Source organism: Hipposideros armiger, unplaced genomic scaffold (genome assembly GCF_001890085.2).
Source record: "Hipposideros armiger isolate ML-2016 unplaced genomic scaffold, ASM189008v1 scaffold_135, whole genome shotgun sequence".
Lineage (NCBI taxonomy): Eukaryota > Metazoa > Chordata > Mammalia > Chiroptera > Hipposideridae > Hipposideros > Hipposideros armiger.
The window spans coordinates 3304992-3317709 of NW_017731485.1; the positions used below are offsets into that span (position 1 = coordinate 3304992).

Consider the following 12718-nt stretch of genomic DNA (forward strand, 5'->3'; position numbering starts at 1 on the left):
CAGTGTCACTGGCCCTCATATGTGGGATCCGAACCGGGGCCCTCTGGCGTCCCAAGCCAGTTCTTAACCATCGTGCCACTCGGCCGGCCCAGAGGTTTTAATTTTTAATAGACTTATTAGTAACAAAACAACACACACACACACACACACACACACACACACACACACATACACACTTGAGGGCATGTGTCTTGCATAAATAAAACTGGCAATTTGTCATCCTCGTTAAAGCTCAGAGGGGTGATCCAGGCTGAGCCCTTTGAATCCCCGCTCCTCGTAGCCTCTGGTGTCCCCCTGATGGTCCCGTCTCAGGCTGCAAGGATGGATGGAGGGAAGGGTCAGTTCACAGGACCCCAGGCCAGGGGTGGGGAAAACTGATGGTGGAAAGGCGTTCTGAAGTATGGAGGGGAGATGCCTGGGGAGGACTCTGGGCCCCTGGAGAGGAGCAAAAGGGTCCTGGATCCCTGGAAAAAATGTGTGGGTGGGTACCTTTGGGGGAAAGCTGAGGGCTAAGACTTCGGGGGCCCTGGAGAGCCTGTCACTCAATCACCTACGCGGGACTGAGGCTGGGACCCAGCAGAGGCAGGTACCTGGGGCTGCTCGGAGTATCAGTCCCGCGCCTCTGGTCCTGGTCATCTACTGGACAGGTAGGGCCACGGGGCACCCTGGGGCCAGGAGGGAGAATCAGGCCCTGCACTCCCTCCAGCACGGGTTGGGGAGAACTGTGGAGGGACCGCATGTGGCACAGGCTTGTGCACAGAACACACACACAACACAGGGTCACCAGTGATAATTGCGTCAGTCTTTTATTACCTCCAGCCCCAATCAGAGCCCTCATCTGGGCAATCCAAGTGGCAAGAGACAGAGGTAGGATAGTGATTGGTATTAATTTAAAAGAACAAAGAGGCTAGAATGCTGATAGTGCTGGACCCTTCCGAATCAACTCTCCATACCCTCACCAGAGTGGAGAAACTGAGGCAGCCAGGAATTTACCCGCCGTCACACTCAGAAGCGGGTTCATTTTGAGATGATTGCCAGTTACACCTCACCAAACTCCTTTTCCCGAAGCTCATGTCTTTTAATCTTGCCAGTGACGGTCTTGGGCAGCTCCAGGACAAACTCCACCTGGTTGAGGAGAAAAGCAAACCATCCTGGCTTAGCCCCGTGGTCATTTCCTACCAACCCCCCACTCCCCTCCTTTGCCCCCTGCACAGTCTCCCAGACAGACTGGCACCATGTGGTGGCCTTAATGGGGCCCACCGAGCATGTCAGGTTCTCCTGCTGAGCCCCTGAGTGGGCTGCAGCCCTGTGACATGCTTTGACCAATGAAATGTTGCCCCTAACAGAAGTTTCCGGAAGCATTGAGACTGGCTATCCTCTCTATCCATCTCTGATAGCACCTGGTAGGTGCCTGCATGGTGGCCACTCGTTTGTCCTGGTCCCAAGAGAATCATGGTGGACATGGCGCATGAGCCAGGAAGACACCTTCCTTAGAATAAGCCACTAAGGCTTTGCGGCTGCTTGTTACAATACCATCTGGCCTGTCCTAACTGGTACACACCCTCCATTCTCTCCAGGAGGCAGCAGAGCGAACGTTGGAAGCAAGAGTTCTGTTGTTCCACATGGCTTTGAGTTCCAGCTCTGCCTTTCATTAAGTCTCGTCTCAGGCAATTTACGTTGCGCCTCTGAGCCTCAGCGTCCTTTCCATAAATTAGGATGGTTAGGCCATTCCAGGTAGTGGAGAGGATTAAATGAAGTAGTAATGCATGTAAAGCATTCGTAGTAACTATTCAGTAAGTGTGAGCTGCTGAGCTGTACAACAGGTCCTGAGCATACATGTTCAGACAATGTAGCAAAGCATTATTGCAAAGGAAGGAAATGTTACCTTTTCGGCGTATGTATGCTTTCAAACTTTGTTTTTAAACCAATAGGATGATGTAAGGTATATTCTTTCATCACCCCCTTTTTCCTCTTAATAATACATTGTGACATTATGTTAAAAATGAAAGCTCTGCATCATCATTTTAAATTGTAGGATACTAAATTTCACGAATAACTGAGTCATTTCTCTATTGGACATTTTTGTCACTTGCACACAGCATTAAAAACAAATGAGGTAGAATAAAAAATATCAGAGTGGGTGGCATGTTGTAAGGACAAATACCATTTTGTTAACATTCATTTGTTCTGTATATGAATACGTATTGAGTTGCAATATGGAATATATTTCCTAGTATGAATTATGTTTAAAAATAGTTTGGAAGCTGCTACTTTGGCTATCTTTTTCAAATTTTCAAAGATTTTAAATAACTTCTAGGATAGCTTTGGGCACTCGTCTGATTTTTTTGCCCTCAGGTTATCATGCCAGTAATGGATTCCTTTAGAGTTTCGGACACAGGATAGAGGCTCCATCTAATTCGGTTGGCTCCACCCACTCCTCAGCCAAATTGCTGCTTCTGCAGAGGAAGTTCTGTTGGCTGTTTAGGCTTGGCCCCGACCACCCTCTCAGACCCTGGGCAGCAGAGCATGGGAATGGCCTAAGCCCCTGCCCTCACTCACCTTCCTTGGGTACTTGTACGGGGCCGTCACTGACTTCACATACTGCTGCAGCTCCTTGGCGAGCTGCTCCAGATCCTGGGACAGGAACTGGGGAGTCAGGACAATGAAAGCCTTCACCACCTGCAGTGCAGAACCAGAGGCTGAGGGTGAGTACCAGCCAAAGGCCTAGTTAACAAAGTGAATGTTTAACTCATGACTGGAAAAACAAGTTGACCCTGCGCCTTTGGAAAAAGACAGGACCAGGCTCATCCCTGCTCGGGTTTATGTACAGATTCCAGGAGATAATACGTATAAAACCGGCAGCTGGTTTCACTTCATAATTATCCTTATCATCAGTATTATCCTTATCATTTTTACCATTATTTGTATGTTCGGTTCTGTGACTTGAACCTTCTGGGTATTTAATAATTGTTGGCAAGTTACGGTTTTTATATGATTATCCATGTCCCCTTTAATTGCAAAGGGCCTGGCATATAGTAGGTGCTCAATGAATACTTGTTGAATCAATGAACGCAGGACCCAGACCCGACTGCTCAGATTCCCATCCTGGCTCCCCCACTGTGTGATCTGGGCAAGTCATTTAGCTTCTGTGCGCCTGTTTCCTTATCTACAGAAAGAGAGAATGAAAGTCTTCAACGCATTCGGTGGTTGTGAGAGTTCAAGGACCAACACATAGTGAGGGCCCACTGAATATTAGCTGCCATCAAAACATTCATCACCCTCTATTTTCAGTCACAGATGATGCCAACAGTGCCTCCTGCTGGCCACGCAGTATAAATGTCCCCACGCACACCAATATGCCCTTGCTCCGCCTAGGCCGAGTCTGGGTAGGTATGGTCTAGACGTTTCCCCCGTGCCAGCCTTCTAGTGCGTGCACGCACACACACGATGACCTCCGTGCCCTCCTCACCTGCCCCCGGACCGGGTCCGGGCTGCTGACCACAGCAGACTCAGCCACCGCCGGGTGCTGTGCCAAGGCGTTCTCCACCTCTGTGGGTCCGATCCGGTACCTGCGGGACCAAGGGTTCCTTCTCTGGTTCTGAACAGATGCCAGGGCTGGGGTGACCCAGGCCCTGCAATCTCATGTTTGAAAAGGTTACACCTTCCCTGGCACAGAGGGCAACTGTCACGAGGAGCCAGAGGACTGTGCAAAGGGCTGTGTAGTGGGGCCAAAACGTGAACACCTGGGCATTCCGGGTATCAGGAACCTCAGGCTACGACGAGGGCTTCTCCCCTCACTGCCTCTGATGAGGGGCCAGCGGGAAAGCTGTCCCCCCAGAGCCCTGGGGCTTGGCACAGGGAGCTAGCTCCCTGGGCCATCTCAGTTCAAATCTGGGCGTCACCCTGTACTATCATCGAAACTTTAGGCAACTTACTTCATTGGTCAGTGACTCAGTTTTCTCATTTGTGAAATGGGCATAGCAATGGCACCTACTGGGTTATACAAAGCTCTAAGGCAGCAGTTCTCAACCTGTGGGGTCGCGACCCCTTTGGGGGCCGAACGACCCTTTCACAGGGGTCGCCTAAGACCATTGGAAAACAAAAAGATACTTACATGACGATTCATCACAGTAGCAAAATTACAGTTATAGAGTAGCAACGAAAATAATTTTATGGTTGGGAGAGGTCACCACAACATGAGGAACTGTATTAAGGGGTTGCGGCATTAGGAAGGTTGTGAACCGCTGGGCTAAGGAGAGGACTTGCACATACTAAGTACTCTGTGTAAGGTTACCTGCTGTTATTGTTGTTTTTCTGTGACATGTGCCTCATCAGAGTTTTCCCCAACCAATAGGGACCAAAATGAGGTATCCCTGCCCAATTCTATCCGTTCCCCCCCTCCCTGCCCCGATATCTTATTGTGCCTGCACTTCAGACCCTCTTGAACTTTCTCGTGGATTTTTCTGGAATCAGGGGTTGAGGGAGGTGCACAGAGAACCCCGGGCCATGGCCCTGTATACATGGCTCTATTCAGAAATAGGCTGAGGGTCCCATCACCAATGCATGGAGGAATGGCTAGGCAAGTTAGATGCCACCAGGCATGTCAGGGCGATTGCTCCTGGCTCCAGGTCAGCAACACCTACCCAGAGGCGTTGATGACATCATCATCCCTTCCCAGTAACCAGATGTAGCCCTCTTCGTCAATGATTCCCTTGTCCCCAGTGTTGTAGAAGTCCCCACACTCCATTTTGGCTGTCTTCACTGGGTCATCCTGCAGAGAGAAAAGGACTCTTATATTGAAGGCAGTGAGTTCAGAGATGTTTGGCTGCAACCTGGGGCTGGGATCTGGGTTTGAATCCTGCTTCTCACTCTACCTGGCACATCCACGAGTATTTTAATCTCTCAGAGTCCATTCTCGTTACGTGCAAACACTCAGTGCATGTGACCGGTCAATGAGTGGACAGAATCTTACTGACTCAATAGTAAGGTCATACTGTAGCTGGACAAGATGGGAGGTGTCAGTAAACGTTTGCTGAATGAGTTTTCTTCTCCAAATACTACCTCAGCTCATCCTCACAGAAAGTCTATGAGGCTGGTAATTAAACCTTTAAGATAATTGTAGATTTGCATGCAGTTATAAAAAGTAACCAAGAGAGCCCATGTATCCTTTATGCAGTTTCCCCCAGTGGTCACATCTTGCAAAACTATAGTTCAGAACCAGGATATCACTGTTGCTGCAATACTCTTACTCAGAGCAAGAGTACTCTTACTCCACTCTAACTCAGGTTTTCTCAGTTTTTTTCCTGTTGTCCTTGGCGTGTGTGTGAGTGTGTCTAGTAGTACTATGCAATTTTATCACCTGTGTAGGTTCGTGTATCCACCAGCACAGTCAGCGCCATGGCCACAGGCATCTCTCAGGTTGCTTGTTTCTATCCAGTCCCTCCCTCCTTTTCCCTCTCCCTCCTCCATCCATATCCTTAACCCCTTCGCAGTAACCAATCTTTTCTCCGCTTTTATAACTTTGTCATTTTAAGAATGGGACATAAGCGGGACCACATAGGTAGCCTTTTTGGGACTGGCTCTTTTTTCTTTTTTCACTCAGAATAATTTGATAGAGAGTTATTCTCTGTGTCCATCAGTATATTTCCCTGTTTATTGCCGAACAGGGTTTCATGGCAGGGACAAACCACAGTTTGTTGAGCCATCCACCCATTGAGGGCAGTTGGCTTCTTCCCAGCATTTAGCTCTTATGAGTAAAGCTGCGATGAACGCTCGCGCGCAGGTTTTGTGTGCGGCTGGCGTGTCTATCGTCCATTTAACAGAAGAGGAAACTGATGCTCAGAGAAGCCCAATAACTTGCTCAAAGTCACTCAGCCGGTCAGTGGGAGGGTTGGTATCTGAATTTACTTCTCACTCTTCAGCGTGTGCACTTGACCTCTAAGCTGTGTGTTGGGGGTCATCCCTCTTGTGCAATATGAAATGATCTTAAGAGGTTCCAGTAAAAAAAACATTTGCAGAAAACATTGAATCACATCCCTTTTTGAAAGCTTTCCTTCCAGTTGTTCTGGTTATATCAAAGAGACCCCTCCCGCCCGACATGTTTTGAAAAGCTCTGGAACTACCCAGAGGAAGCTAAATTTCAATATCAGATCTTTTAGTGGGAACAGGACTTACCCAGGATTTAAGAAAATTGTTTTGTTTGTATTATAGTTGTGGTGATCATTGCCTTTTGTTTTTGGCCAGTGAAACTGCTTTCCACTTGCAATATCAGATCAACTTTTTTTTGAAACAAAAAGTTTAAAGTAAAATAATAGTTACTGTGTGTATGTGATCTAACCTGCCTAGGGGAATACCTGAAGGACCGAAACAAGGCATTCACTTCACAGGAGTCAGAATACAGGTGGGAAAAGCAGCGGGCACTGCTCATAGAAGCTACGAGGCAGACGGCAAAACTAAACATGCCTGAGGCAAGAGATTATGGATGGAGAGATCCAACAGGCCATCAGGGCTGGATGAGAAGCTGGGCTGAGATTTGGGGGAGGAATTTAGGATATTCAAGACTGATGTGTACATGGGGGAATTTAGAAAGCCGTGCACATGTCCGGGCGAGATGCATCTTGGGAAAGTCCTGAGACCTTCAGCTTTTGGCTCAGGCTGCTGGTTCCTCGGCTCAGAGCAAGCCCAGCTAAGAGGCGAAGGCGGTCCCAGCCAGAGCCCATCTGCACAGCTCTTATTCACTCTTTTCTTTAGTTGATGTTTTTCTTTGTTCATTTGAGCTCCTGGCACTCAAGGAAACCCCTGAAACACTCACTGAACATGAGCTAAACGATCAGCAATTTCAGCGATCACACGTGACAAACTTTGCAAAAAAAAAAAAAAGGAAGTCTCAAAGCAAAGGACGACTACAGCTATAGCCTCAACAGTAAAAAAAAAACAAACTCAAAACAAAAGAAACCCCACCAGCAACCTTAATCCCATGGGAAGCGGGAGAGTCTGATTTCCAGAGTTACCGCATTATTATAGTGAAAGACCCAAATTTCAACTGAGAAATCACAGGGCATACAAAGAAACAAGAGACATGGCTCATTCAAAGAAATACAGTTAATTGACTGAAACCATCCCTAAGGAAGCCCAGCTATCAGACTCGCTAGGCAAATAATTTAAATCAAATATGTTACTATACTTAGTGTGGTGATCACATTGTAAGGTATATAAATGTTGAATCACTATATTGTACACCTGAAACTAATATAATATTGTATACCAACTATACTTACAAAATAAAATAAAATGGCAACCACTGCTGAAAAAATATGTGGTAAATACGACCAAGGAGCTTAGAGAAAAAATGAACAAAGAACTAAATGCAGGCAGTAAAATTATATATGAACAAAGGAAATGAAGAAAAGTTATTCTATTGACAGTAGCACCAAAAAGAATACAATGCTAAGAGTAAATTTAGTCAAGAAAATGAAAGGTTTCACTGAAAACTAAAAATCCTTGCCTAAAGAAATGAAAGGACCAATAAATGGAAAGACCGTCCACGTTTATTGATTGGAGACTTAATATTAAGACAGCACCATTCCCCAAAGTGATCTACAGATTCAATGCAATCCCTATCAAAATCTGTGGTGTTTTTTTGCAGAAATAGAAAAACCCATCCTAAAATTCATATAAAATCTCAAGGGATCCCAAGTAGCCCAAACAATCTTATAAAAGAAGAAAGTTCAAGGACTTATGCTCCTGATTTCAAAATTTACTACAAAGATACAGTCAGTAATCAAAACAATGTGAAACTGGCATAAAAACAGACATACAGTAGATCATGGGAGTAGGAGCAAGAACCCAGAAGGAAACCCTCACATATATTGTCAATTGATTTTAGACAAAGGTGCCAAGACAGACATTCAATGGGAAAGGACAGTTTTTTCAACTAATGATGCTGGGAAAGAATGAAGTTGCCTTACACCCCATACAAAAATTAACTCAAAATGGATCAAAAACCTAAACGTAAGAGCTGAAAATGATGAAACTCTTAAAAGAAAACATAGGGGGAAATCTTCATGACTTTTGGCAATGATTTATTGACACCAAAAGGACAAGCAATGAAAGAAAAAGATAGATGAAATGTTCTTTACCAAATTAAAACACTTTGTACATCCAAAGATACTATCAAGAGAGCAAAAACACAGCCCACAGAATGGGAGAAACTATTTGCAAAGCGTATGTCTGATCGGAGATGAGTATCTAGAATATTAATTTCCAGAGTAAAGAACTCTTACAAAGTACTAACAAAACAGCCCAACTAAGAAATGGGCAGAGGACTTGAATAGACAGTTCTGCAGAGAAGATATACAAATGGCCAATAGGAACGTGAAAAAAATGCTCAGTGTCACTAGTCATTAGGAAAACGCAAATCAAAACCACCATGCGATACCACTTCACACTCATTAGGGTGGCTGTTGTCAAACAAAACAAAACAAAAACCCAGCCCTGAAAACAGCAAGTGTTGGGGAGGCTGTGGAGAAATTGGAACCCTTGCACATTGTGGATGTGAATGTAAAATGATGCAGAGAGATGGAAAACATTTCGGCAGCTCCTCAAAACGTTAAACATAGGTGGGACCCAGCAATTCCACTTCATTGTCCTGAGAGCATGTGAAATAGGATACTAGGGTGTGGGCATATGTGAGGACATCTTTGCAAAATAATATATGTCAAGTCCAGTTAAAAAAAAAAAGTCATAGCTCTGGATCACCCCTGTTTGTCATTTAACCAAAATCTCTGTGGTGGAATCCAAGCATTAAAAACAAAACAAAAAAACCCTCCTCAAATGCCTCTAACTTGCAGGCAGGGTTGAGAACTCATGGTCTATATACATGTTAGCCTGTGTTTATTTTCTCTTTTACTCCAGCTTAAAATTGTGCTCCTGAGAATTAAGACCTGCATATCTGCTCCAGGACCCCTGGAGGTCATGGAGTGAGGAAAACAGTGACACCCAGAGAGCCTCCCATGGCTTTTATTTTGAAGAAAGCAGATGCAGCCCAGAGATCAGTTTCAGGGTCTGCCCACCCTTCTATGACCAATCTTAGATGCTGAGAATTTCCATGACTAACCTGGAAGGGCTAGGGTTTGTCTGATCAAGAGTGTCAGCAGGTTTTCCTATAGCCTACTCCAGTTTTCTGTAACCCTCGGGTTTCTTTAGGGTTTGGGGCCCAAAAGACATGGGTTTGAATCCCAGACCTGCCATTTATTTGACATGGGGAAGACACGCAACTCTTCCAGCCCACATTTTCTTTCTCTGTAAGTGAGGCGTCCCTTGGAGGCTGGGTGAGGTTACTAGACTTGTTCACACCCTGTTGGATGGTGGTGGGATTGGAACCTAGTCAGAGCCTGCATTCTTAACCACAGGAGAGCATTGGCCCCCAAGTCTGGTGGTTCTGAAGCCAGGCTTCTTTCTAATCCATCCGTCAACCCACAAGTGCCAGACGGGTTAGGGCAGGAGAGGACGTGGGGACACAGCGTGAGCTTTGAGATTAGTTGGAACAGGTGTCGTTAAGATGGCACGAACAAAGGGAGATGTGAAGAAAACTCAGAATGCAGAGTTGAGTCCGCTGCCTCATCACCTGCACAGCTCCCTACAGGGTCCTCGGGGCCGGGAAGGGGGCAGGTGGGTGCCCTTACCTCGTAGCACATGAACAGGCCTGTGGGCCTGGTGGGCTTGATCCTGATGCCAATGCTGCCTTCTGTGTTGGGCGGCAGGACATGGCCCTTTTCGTCAATGACCTGCAGCAAGAGGCTTGTGAATCCCACCCTGCGGGGCCCCCCGACACTCCTGACCCCCCGCAAGAATGGCCCGACTTATTCACATGACACAAGTGGGGGTTACGGGGGAGGAGCCCTTTCCGAAAATAGAAGAAAACTCAGGAGTCTTTGAAATCAGCAAGTGGTGAAACCCAAGTCATGGGTTGTGCAGACACTGCAAATGTGTCTTCAAGAGAGACAGCCCAGATCGGGGAAGCCGGAAAGTGCCAGCTGGCTGGCGGGGAGCTGCCCCATCCACTGGGTGTGAGGCCTCTGCCCTCACAGAGAGAGCTGCATTACTGAAACCTCCCCGATAGGAGGCGAGAAGGAAGGACAGCTGGAACGGGGGCCGGTCCCAGCTGAGCCCTCAGTGCTTCCTGCCAGTGCCTTCTGGGCCAGACCTTGATGTCGAAGGGTGGGATGGCTTTCCCCAAGGAACCAGGCTTGATTTTCATTCCCTTGGAGGTGCCAGTGGCCATTCCCTGTCACAAAAGAAAGAGAATGGGGGTTGTCACAGAATCCAGGCTGATCACGAAACAGCAAGAATCACACACAGCACCCCTGCTCGCAGATGTCGTTTGAAGCTGCTCCGAGAACCCTCGTGAGGAAGCTGGAAGTTCTGGGCTCAAGGCATTGATCCAGTTCTGTTCACAGACATTCGCTGAGCTTGCGGGGGGCTGGGCCTGTGCGAGCCGCTGGGGGGAGGCCAAGAACAAAGCAAAGGAATGAACTCGGGGCGGGGAGCATGTGTTGCGGGTGGTGGAGGGCCCACTGCCTGCCAGGCATGTGCCCGTTTGGCAGGGGAAGGTCGTGAGTCCGTTTAACAAATGGTTCCTCAGGGCTGTTGAACAGGGATGGGAATCTTGCCTCAGCTGCTTCTCAGGACTGCGCTGAAATGACTCTGAGCCTGCCTTCTGCCACCGCTGTCCCGCCCCCATTTCCCTTCCTGGTGCACCTTTCTTTTGTCCTTCTTCATAGCTCTCTAAAGGACCGTTCTTTCCAAAGCTAAGCGCTTTACAGTCAGACACACCAGGGTTTGAATCTCGACCCCGGCGCTCACTAGCTGTGTGCCAATCAGTCCCTCTCGACCTCCTCCCTAAGGGGGGGTCATTGCAACGCTCCCCTCTCAGAGTGCTTGTGGGAGTATGGGAGACCCCACACTGTGCCGGGCACACACCAAGCAAGTTCAGTGAGCTACTTAGTTCAAGCAGCTAGTCCCCAGACCCCAAGAGAAGCCAGCTGGCAGTTCTTCTGTAGTATTCCACCCCCCACCCCCATTTCTATTGTAGCCAACAGAGCATTACACTTATTCCAGGGTGTCTGTTTCCCTCTGTAGATAACAGGCTTCCTGAGAATAGAGATGAGCCCATTCCTCTCTGCTCCCCCAGCATCTGGCACACCACCTACCTCACCAGCAGCAGGACCCGCCCTGTGAACGGAGACTGGGGCCGGGCACAGTGGCCAGAGCTTTACAGACCTACTTTCATTTCCCTTATCACAGCCTGGCAAGAGTGGCATTCTAGCTTCTATTTTGGAGCTAGGGAAGCTGAGTTTCTGGAAGGTTCAGTAGCATGCCTGTGGTCCCGAAGTGCGTAATTGGCAAGGCTGAGATTCGACCTGGGGCCTAAGCTCCTGGGAGAGGAAGGTCTCACCCCTCTGCAGTGTTACCACCCACACTTCCGGCATGTGGACAATGGGGCACAGATGAATGAATCGGTGTGAAAGTGCTTTGAGGTGTGAGGGAGCATTCTGTTGTTTCAAATACTTTTTTACTTCTTTTTTTTTTTTTTTTTTTTTTTTTTCTGAGCCATCCTGCTACCTGTTGGCAGCTCAGTGGCTGCTCAGCTCGGGCTGGACTCGAACCGCTGTTGCTCAGAGCTCAAACTCTTGAGCGAGCTCTTAACCAACTGAGCCACTCGGCCAGCCCTGTTGTTTCAAATACTTGATGCAAAGGGACTGGGGCCGTGGGACTAGTGTGTGTTCTCACCCCACCCTCCTCCTTGTCCAAATATTATATAAACTGGGAACCATGCCAGGACAGGCCCAGGGTCTTAGCACGTCTCAGCTCAGGAAGCAAAAAGGAAAGTCAGACAAGTATGTGCATTGGTATGAAAGCAGCCGTTGTGCTGCAGGTCCTGAGATGGCCGTCATCCCCCTGCCAGCTAAAGGGATGATGGGAGGTGGGGGACAGTGGCTCTGTCCAGTGTCAGAAATGGATTGAGACTGTTGGAAGAGAGCTACCCGCTCATACCATCGCTGATCAGGTCCTTTTGGTGGAAGACAGGCGTGATCGTGTTAATGTGCTGCCCCCTGCCTGCCCGATGCCACTCTTTGGGATCACACTGTGTGTGTGTGTGTGTGTGTGTGTGTGTGCGCATGTGTGTGTGCATGTGTGTGTGTGCATGTGTGTGTGTGTGCGTGCATGCATGTATGTGTGTGCGCGTGCGTGTGTGTATGTTCGATGTATAAGAAAATCTCTGCTCCCTCTACTCCGGCTAGTGCCTCCCAATCAAACCTGTGTGCTGGCCTCATAAACATCCAGGAGTGAACTTTTGGGGCTGGCTCCTGCCTATCCCTGCGGTGGCTGCCCTGGGAGGAGATGGTGACGTGGGCAGGACTTGAGGGTGGTGGCCCCCATGTTGCTGGAGCGCTCCTCCACTATCATCACCCCTCTCTTGCCCCGCCCTGATCACAGCGACATAGCACAATAGCCTTGGAACCCTTTCAAAGTCTTTGTCCAATAGCCTTCGGCACACTGGTGCCTGGACAAGTCAAGGAGCTGGGTGTGAAGTGTGAATGGTCTTTCTGCAAACTGACGTGGGGCCTATTAGCCCCACGTGACGTGAGGCTGGGTCTGCAGCCTCCCACGGCTTCGAAAAAGGCTGTGCACACGGGGGTGGGGGCGTGGGGGTGAG

The 12718-nt window shown here is 48.2% G+C and overlaps 1 protein-coding gene across 5 annotated transcripts in view; it reads right to left on the reverse strand.

The window, feature by feature from the left end:
• Positions 1 to 780: 780 nt before the first annotated feature.
• ACSM1 (acyl-CoA synthetase medium chain family member 1) overlaps positions 781 to 12718 on the reverse strand; it is a 36776-nt gene continuing 24838 nt past the window's right edge. For all 5 annotated transcript variants that reach the window (XM_019649802.1, XM_019649800.1, XM_019649801.1 and 2 more), the window contains 6 exons: positions 10205 to 10285; positions 9684 to 9785; positions 4644 to 4771; positions 3470 to 3569; positions 2560 to 2679; positions 781 to 1125 (listed from right to left, as the gene is read on the reverse strand). In XM_019649802.1, coding sequence (XP_019505347.1) covers positions 1039 to 1125; positions 2560 to 2679; positions 3470 to 3569; positions 4644 to 4771; positions 9684 to 9785; positions 10205 to 10285 — 618 coding nt within the window. In that variant the 3' untranslated portion in view covers positions 781 to 1038. The remainder of the gene's footprint in view (positions 1126 to 2559; positions 2680 to 3469; positions 3570 to 4643; positions 4772 to 9683; positions 9786 to 10204; positions 10286 to 12718) is intronic.